This window comes from Colossoma macropomum, unplaced genomic scaffold, assembly GCF_904425465.1.
Source record: "Colossoma macropomum unplaced genomic scaffold, Colossoma_macropomum, whole genome shotgun sequence".
Classification (NCBI taxonomy): Eukaryota; Metazoa; Chordata; class Actinopteri; order Characiformes; family Serrasalmidae; genus Colossoma; species Colossoma macropomum.
The window spans coordinates 20,223,476-20,232,166 of record NW_023494785.1 but is presented as its reverse complement, the minus strand read 5'-3'; the positions used below and the strand labels follow the sequence as shown (position 1 = coordinate 20,232,166).

At 41.9% G+C, this 8,691-nt stretch overlaps 1 protein-coding gene across 1 annotated transcript; it reads left to right on the top strand.

Annotated features, from left to right (window-relative positions):
* The first annotated feature begins 1,098 nt into the window (after window positions 1-1,098).
* Window positions 1,099-2,820, top strand: med18 (mediator of RNA polymerase II transcription, subunit 18 homolog (yeast)). Its single transcript, XM_036586498.1, has 3 exons — window positions 1,099-1,183; window positions 1,607-1,718; window positions 1,819-2,820. Exons 2-3 carry the CDS (start codon window positions 1,646-1,648, stop codon window positions 2,370-2,372), a joined length of 627 nt encoding a protein of 208 aa, XP_036442391.1. The 5' UTR covers window positions 1,099-1,183; window positions 1,607-1,645; the 3' UTR covers window positions 2,373-2,820.
* The last annotated feature ends 5,871 nt before the right edge of the window (window positions 2,821-8,691 follow it).

The window sequence follows — 8,691 nt, the reverse complement described above, 5'->3', positions numbered from 1 at the left end:
GGCTCAGCAGACTGTACATAATGCTGGTCTTAATGTTAGTAAAGACAGCTGCAGTGCTGGGATAATTACAAGTTACTAATTACTTGTCTTAAAACAGAATGGGATTATGTTATTACTTGCTGAAAAAAGAAAAAGTGATTTCATTATACATTAGTTTACATCTGTGTTACTCTGTGCCAAAATTATGTCACTCTATTGGCAGATCATTTTACTTGTTTTAAGCATATTTAAACAAGCAATATGGTCCCTCAATGCAGTGAGATAATTTCACTTAATAAAATTACTTGAGTAAAAATGTCTAGAAATAAGCTAATCTTTTATAATGTTCTTGCATCAATCTCAACATTATGTATCTGCAAGATTCAAGATGATTTCAAGTACTAAGATATATTTTTTTTTGTAGTGTAGACAGCAACTAATTTAAAATGTGCATGCAGGGGGTCCCATTCCCGTCTTTTACCAAGAGCCCCAGAATCACTAAGCCCGCCCTGCTTGTTGACAAGACTGTTCCTCAAAAACCGAGATTGTCGTTGCTGCAGAACCAAAAGTCCAGGGGGTACGGCTGGATCTGATCCAACTCCTCCTAAGGCGTGTTTTAATTGGTCTGAACTAAATCAGACAACACCCCGCCCCGCTATACTTGCCCGTCAGAAAAAAGCTGCTGTGTGTTCAGGGCAAGTTGGTAGAGAATGAACACTTAGCGCCATCTGTATGTTAGAACTTCTCAATCATCATTCATCTCTCATGAGTTCTGAATGTGCGGCCAGAGCACAATCCTATCTAAAAGCACACATTCATCCACATTTTAACGTAATTAATTAAAGAGAAAGAGATTTCAAAAGAGAGGGAGAGTCTCAGAAGAGTCTGTGTTAGTTTGCTAATTTAATGATAATTTATTAATTCGAATGCCAACCTATGTCTCCTCTTTCTGGCTACATCTGCACTCCACTTGCCAGCTTCACCATGAAAAAACTTGGTGTGGTTTTACTAAGGTTTCAGTAAAACGTCTATTCAATGAAATCGGAGCAGCTGGAATAAAACACAGCAACAGAACATTGTTCGAGTTGAATTTCAAAGGGCCTGGCAACCCGGACGCCGACTGAGCATGCGTAGTAGCCGCGGCTGCTGAATGAAAAAGCTAGCAGCTTAGCCGACTGAGGAGCGGAAAAGCCGTGTAGAGTCGGTGAGTTAGCGAAGTAACTGCAAGTTTATGGACTTCTACACACTCATCCCTCTCTTTGTTATATACTCAGCGTGGCGTTTTGTAGTGTTGCCATGTAACAGTTAGTCGCTCACTTGTTTTATATATTTACTTGTTGGAAACTAAGTGAGAGTCTCGGTGCGGCCTTGTCATCCATAAACACGGTGTTGAAGTTTTCAGCCTCTGTGGTGCAGACTGGTCCATACAGACACAAAACAACGACTGTTTTAAATCTCTGGAACACAAAGATGAGCATTTTAGTTTTGTAGAATAATATTAACCAGCTTACTATAGTCGTCATTATCAGGCTAGCTGAGTTAAACTACAGACACCCTGTGGTAGCTAAGGCCTACTTTAGAGCAACGTTATTCTCTCGTTTACTGTTGTGTTTCACTTTTCACACAGTTTTTGTAAGTTACAGTATTGTTTTTCCACTGGAGAGCAATGGAAGCTCCACCAGTCACCGTCATGCCCGTTACGGGGGGCACGATAAACATGATGGAGTATTTGCTGCAAGGTAAATTATTTATCTGTTAATCTGCATGGAAATATATAAGAGAACCTAATTACTGTGTTATGTGTTTAGAAACAGTAATACTCTGCACTTCTTGCTACAGGCAGTGTACTGGACCAGTCCTTGGACAGTCTCCTCCATCGTCTAAGAGGTCTGTGTGACAACATGGAACCGGAGAGCTTTGCTGACCATGAACTAGTCTACCTTCTCAAAGGTCAGCAGGGAAACCCGTTCATCTTCCGAGCCAGGCGTTCTCTTGCTCACCCCACCGCGCCCTGGCACCTGCGTTACCTTGGCCAGCCGGAGGTGGGAGACAAGAGTCGCCATGCACTGGTACGGAACTGTGTGGATGTTGCTGCGTCTCACAGCCTGCCAGACTTCCTCAACGAAATGGGCTTTCGAATGGACCATGAGTTTGTGGCCAAAGGGCATATTTTCCGCAAAGGTGCGCTCAAAGTGGTTGTGAGTAAACTGTCCCGGGTGCTTGTGCCTGGCAACACAGACAACACTGAACCGCTGTCTCTATCCTACTTAGTGGAACTTAGTGTGTTAGCGCCAGCAGGACAGGACACAGTGTCTGAGGACATGCGCAGCTTTGCAGAGCAGCTCAAGCCCCTTGTACACCTGGAGAAGATTGACCCCAAAAGGCTCATGTAGGTGCTATGAGCCATCCTGACTGAATCTACCTAAACCAGATTTAATCAGTGCTAGACAGTATACAGACCTGTTGCAGTTTGCATATGGATAAATCCCAAATTGCCAAACCTAATGATGTCTTCATATCTTTGATAGCGAGTCGTAGTAATAGATCCACCTCCTCAACCTGGACGCTCGGAATCATTGGGAATAAAGAAATGAGATCACTGGAAAATGTCATGCTGTAATAGTGGAGTGGATTATATTGCACTTAATATTTCTTTTGTAATGTAATAATTTACACATCTTTGCCAAACTGGAACACACGTTTGATAACAGTTCACTTTCTGTACATGAACAGTAAACTGGGGCTGATATAATCTTGCCATTTTGTCTTGGCAGTTGTTACAAGAGGATGTAAGAGTATTTGGAAACATGCTTATTTTCTAAATAAATGGTTCTTACCTCAGTTACCTATGCATCAATTCAGTAGGTGATTCTGTGAAATGTAATTATGCTTTCTGTTTAGTTATAATTGTCTGGAGGCATTTAGATTGCCACAGTTTTGTTTATAAGCATTATGCCACTTCTGTATTACAGGTTTGTTGCACTAGGTGGCTCTCTTACTCTGTTTCAAGGTTTGTCTGCTCCAGTACAGGGTGGCATTCTTTTGCAGACCTCATATGAGAGATGCAGTTGCTATGGCAATAATTAGGTGCGAGATCTCCACCCCCTCACCCCCACCACCACTAGCTCTAATTAGCTTTCTCAATTGCTTAATGATACATGGACCTGTGAAAGCTCTCCTTTCTTCCCTGTCAGAAAAGTGCAGATATTTTTTTTCCCCTATCCGCTCTCATCTCCACTATTAACTCATGAGAGATGACACCAGAGATGGCAGCTAGAGATGAGGCCATTACTCTTCCAGTGCTCCAACTGCGATCTCACTATTTAAAATGTATGAGAGAATTTACCATTAATTTTTGTTTTAGGACATACACAGTCATTTGAATGGAGATAGAAATTACTGGAGTGTTCATGTTTGCCTCAGATGAAGTAGTTGGATGTTGGTATTGCCTCCCCATCATGAGAATGAAAATACTGTGTTTGTGAAGCTTTTCTACATAAAGCATGTTTAAATGCTATAAGAGCCATGTATTCTACAGTTTTTTGATAATTTTAAGGGGGCTTTCTGCTGGTTTTCTAGTGTTTTGCTGCTTGGTACTCTCCTATAAAATTGTCATATGAATGACCATAAGATGACAGTTTTATTTCCTTTTAGGGCAAATGAAAGTTACAAGTTTTGATCTGCCTTGTTGATGCACAGTTATAGCTAATTTCTAAATTAAATGTGTTGGTCATTAGAACTGACCAAAAAAAGGCAAAGATATAAATACTCTGTCTTGGATTATTCAGATATTTTTTTTTCCCTAATTTTAAAGGTGCAGGGGTTTTAAAGTGTTCTTCCTTCTATTCTTTTTCATTCTTCCCTTCATCATTCCTTCCTTCCATCCTTTTTTTTTTCATTTATTCCTTTTTACGGTGGAAACATGCTCAATCACAACGTTCCTTGGACATAAGAGCTATATATCTACAAACATACCATCTTTCTCTTTAAAACCTAGTTCCAGATGTAATACCTGTTGCCTTTAACTGAAAGATAATACTGCATTCTTTCTTCCTTTAATAGTGAATTTTATGTCAGTGGGCTAGTCCATTTTTCCCTCTATGCCTCTGTGACCTTATCACTTTAATTTGAAGTGTACTGCACATGGAACACGTATTAAGTTGTCCTGACTGCCGCTATGACAAGGCTCAGGCTTAGTTGGACGGATGCCTCTGGAGAGCATGTTTCCTAATGCCGTATATTTGTCCTTTATTCTAATGTCAGATTGAAAATTAATCTTATAGCTGGACTCTCAAAAGTAATCCTTGACTCTCTTGCACCACTAGACAGAAAATAGTGTCACTCTGTATTCCTCTCTCTCTTGGGGCTTTATCCTTGTGCTAGTGTTTCATTTGTGAACAGGATTAGAGGTATGTGACAGATCACATTAGTTAAAACTCTTTCAGTGTCTTCTGTGTGTGAAAGAGAGCTGTTACCTGCACGCTTAGCTGTTTTTAAACTCATAGCCCTGTCTTAATTGAGGCCCTCGAGCCTACCTCTGACAGCCTTGCATCTCTGAACATTCTGTGCATTTTCGGGAGAAATCAGTGCCAAGATCTTTGGCATGATAAGATGACTGTTGCCAGAGGCAGGATGTATTAAAGACAGGCCAATCTGGGCCAATGCCACAAAAAGGTTAAATCGGGTCTCACCTACTCTCTGGAACATTCCTGATATCTGACACAGTGCCTTTGTCATTGACCTTTACCACTCAGGATGGACCTTATTAAGACTTAAGATGATGTTGATCTTTCTGGGGTTGTTGGTCCCATCGCTAGAGTGAAAGTATACAATTATTTGCCTTTTGGTTAGGTACCTCTACCTTGTAATTACACTTATTAGACATTTTATCAGGTACATATACCATATATGTGCCTTGAATATGATTGACATAGCAGATAGCAGACAAGCTACAGTCAATAACTGCATACTTACAAATATATATGTGGATGCACCTGATAGAGTGGTAGGGGAACCTCATGAACTGACAGCTCTGTATAGAGAAGCTTTATATAACATTGTATATGCTGTAGGTAGGTCTAATTAAAAGTTGATGCAGTTTATTGGTTTTGTGTGAGAAGTCTTAATAATCAGGCTTCAATGAAATTCCACAGTCCATTTTTGTCTCTCTGAGCACAAACTAGAATTGCCCTCCTCTCGCTGGTGAGTTAGTGGCTGTAGTGGTCCGTTGAGTTTGACACACTGTTCTGGGATCAGCACCCATAGCCAACCCTCCTGCCTCTGGAATGTCTGGTATGGAGTGTGTGAAGCACCCTGCCTAGTGCTGCTCAGATGCTCACACACACTTGCCACAACCTCCGCTGAGGTTGCGCCATGCCCACCTTCTCACCCCTAGTCCTCTTGGCTTTGGCAGAGAGTCTTTCAGTTTGTATGTCTTTTTTTTTTTTGTATTTTGTTTCTAAAGAGCATTCCAACTCAGAACTCCATTTCGGATTGTTGGACTCTTCTCCCTGGTTCTAATGAGCCTTTGATTTCCTTGTGTTAATAGCTGTTCTGCATGTCCCTTAACCATTTCTGATCAGCAGCACTGAAGCCCTTTGGTTTGCGTTTTTGGAGATGCCCGAAGATGTCCCGTGTAGACTGTGGTGTGCAGAATCTTGGTACCTAAATACCAGGAGACTGTTTGTGAAATACCAGGTTTGTTGCACATGACTCATCAGAACACCTCATATGTGCACTATGTTTAGCTTCTGCAATAACACAATTGTAATTCTACAATAAATGGCACCACACATGTTGAAGTTCAAGTGGGTGTATTGTGTAACATCTGAGTGTGCCCAACTAGTGGGTGTGCTGGGTGGAGACAGGGGAAAGAATTCATGCTTGTATATGGACGTGTTTTGTGGATTTGGATTGTGGTAACTTATGTCACTCCTGGAATGTCTAAGTGCATTGTGCCTTTCGTCAGCCTTATCCTCAAAAGACATCCCATGAAGGAATCTTTCATTGTATCTCAGTGAAAGGCATAATTTAAAATAGAATCATGTCTGAAAAAAGATTGAATATTAAGGTTTGTAAATAAAAGGCTAGTTTTCTCCCAGCACAAAATGTTTTTGCAGTGGAGACACAGGTGAAATGTAGGGGAGACACTAAATGCACCCACTGGGCATTCATGCCCACAGTGCTCTGTGCAAACGGTCAGAGCTGTGTTGAGCTGAGGTGCCAAATGGAACGGTCATCAGTGGGGCGCTCAGACAGTTTTAGCGAACTGCAGTCAGTGAACGTGAGCTAGCACATTGTGAAGGGGTTGGGGTGACTTCATTTTGCAATGTTGAAGTTTACATTTTATGGAATTCCTTTGTTTTCTGAAAGATTAATAAAGATTAATAAACATAAGTAAATTGGTAATAAAGTGGTTCAAAAGGCTTTCAGAACTTTTTTATTTTTGTGCAAACCTGGCTAATTGCTTGTTTGTAATTTAACATTAGCCAGGTAGCCAACATGGGTGAGCTACTATTAGCAATGGTTTGCTTACAACTTTACAATGAGAAAATGTACTGAAGGAAACAGGAATGACTCAAGCTCTTCACTGGTGTCACTTGTCTTGACTATGACTGAATGCTGCAGTTTTTTTTCTGTCCTAATGATAATATTATATTGACACTAAATGTCAGTGTGTTCAGCTGTACTTCATCAGGAGCATTAATGGCATTCTGTTCATTGTACCATAGCATTTGGTATCCTGTCAAATACCTGTATTTCCAGATCAATCTAAATAATAATTTTAATTAACTTTGGCATATGATTGCAAAATTGCCTGACAGACTGAAATTGCTACTTCTCTAGAGGGCATCATCAGTGGTCAGTTTCTAAACACAGAGCCACTCTTGGCTGGATATTTGTGTGTGATGAACCACTCTCAACCTAGCAGTGAAGCCCACAACTTTTCTTTGTGATTGCTGTATTAAGAATGGTCTACCACCCAAATAATGTCTCAACAGTGTCCTTTGGTCAGAAACTGGCCAATGATGAATGGGCTAGAGAATGGCTAACATTGCAGCAAGTTAAATAAAATCAAATAAAATTCTTGAAGCATTTAAAGGGGCATTCCAGCCTAAAACTAGAGTTTACCTCAGCAGGAAGCAAGTAAGCATATTTACAACAGATTTTTTTATTATTTTAGCTGGGGTGTCCTTGAAGTAAAATGTATAACCAGTAGTTTTGTTCATTTGCTTGGGTTAGTCAAATACCCCTACTTTTTGTTGTATATGAAGGATAAAAAAGCTGTTCGGCCTGTCAGTTGTCAAGAGAACTTTCACCATTGAGAAGTTAGTAGCGTGCGTGAACAGCGAGTTGCCTAGCAGTCATCGACAACAGTGAAATTACAGTCTCTGTACCTGAACACTCAGAGCACGCTGGGCTTGTCGAGCGCACTCTGAACACGCAAGAATGGAGAGTGAAATGGTGTGTCACGGTTTGTTTGCCCCTTGAAAGGAAACCTGTTTCAGTGTGTACAGCTGTACAGCTCTGACAGCGTTGTCTCGGTTCATCCAGAGGAGGCGCCATGGCGCAAAACGCATGCGGATTCCCCGCTGTAAAGCGCTGTGAGACCCTCCACAGGAACCATGCTTTCAGCACACGGTGTATCAGCAGTTACTGATGTTTAATAAGGTCCTTTGTTTCATTAGGGACGGGTCGCTGAATTGCGTCATCCTGAACATCTCAAAACTTAGAGTGGAATAATTCATCATATTTTAGGACACTGTGGAGAGCTGAGCTCTTGCAGAAAGGCGAAGAAGACTGATACGCTGTATCCAACATTTCTTCTGAAATAAACGGTATTAGTGAGGAGTTTGTTCCCTCTTTGTTGCAGAACTTCTCTTCTGGGAAGGCTTTACACAACACTGAGGCATTGTTGTGAGGATTCGGTTGCATTCAGCCACAAGAAGGTTAGTAAGGTTAGGTACTGATTGTTGGATGGTCAGTTCTGGATCACAAACGCCACTCCAACTCAACCCAAATGTATTGTAGCTCCATCACTCCAGAGAACGCAGCCTCACTGCTTCACAGCTCAGTGCTGGTGGCTTTATACCCTTTTGGTTACTGGCCATGATGTCCTCATGTGCAGCTGCTCCAAAGTGTCTCACTCTATTGGCAATGCTTTTCTATGGAGACAGGCTATCTGTGCGCATGTGTAATGGCTGCACATTTCAGTAGCTGAATTGACTAATTAGAAGGGGTGTCTGGATACTTTTGGAGACAGTGTATACTAAAGGGCATCAGAAAGGTACTGTTACCCAGAACTTGATGGTTCTAAAGCTTTGGGCGCTTCGCTCAGTCTCGAGACTGGAATAGCTTACTCTGAAGTCCTCGCACAGGAGACACAAGTGCTCTTCTAGTGCACAGTCATGAGGATCATGACCGAAATCACTGTTAAACGCCTGGTTTCCATCCAGTGCTCATTTCTCACACCCAGGCGAGCAGCACCGGTGGAAAGAGCTCCGTTATTGAGAGCGAAAGCGGCTGGGTCGAGGTTCTCCATCGCAGAAGAGCCTCAGCATGCCCTCATTGAGCTCGAGCTGAAGTGAATCCCTTTCTCGTCTCGGACCAATCACGTGCGAGCTGCGTTTCTCCAGCCCGCGTCATCACGTTACAACCGGCGAGAGGGCCGAGCGTAGCGGAGCATGAAAAAGGAGCTCAGCGAGAGAGAGA

What these genes read in the sequence shown, in the direction of transcription:
- med18 (XM_036586498.1), top strand. Translation starts at nt 1,646, where the DNA reads ATGGAAGCTCCACCAGTCACCGTCATGCCCGTTACGGGGGGCACGATA. An exon ending in GATGGAGTATTTGCTGCAAG is followed by an intron (nt 1,719 to 1,818) that starts GTAAATTATTTA and finishes TTCTTGCTACAG; the next exon opens with GCAGTGTACTGGACCAGTCC.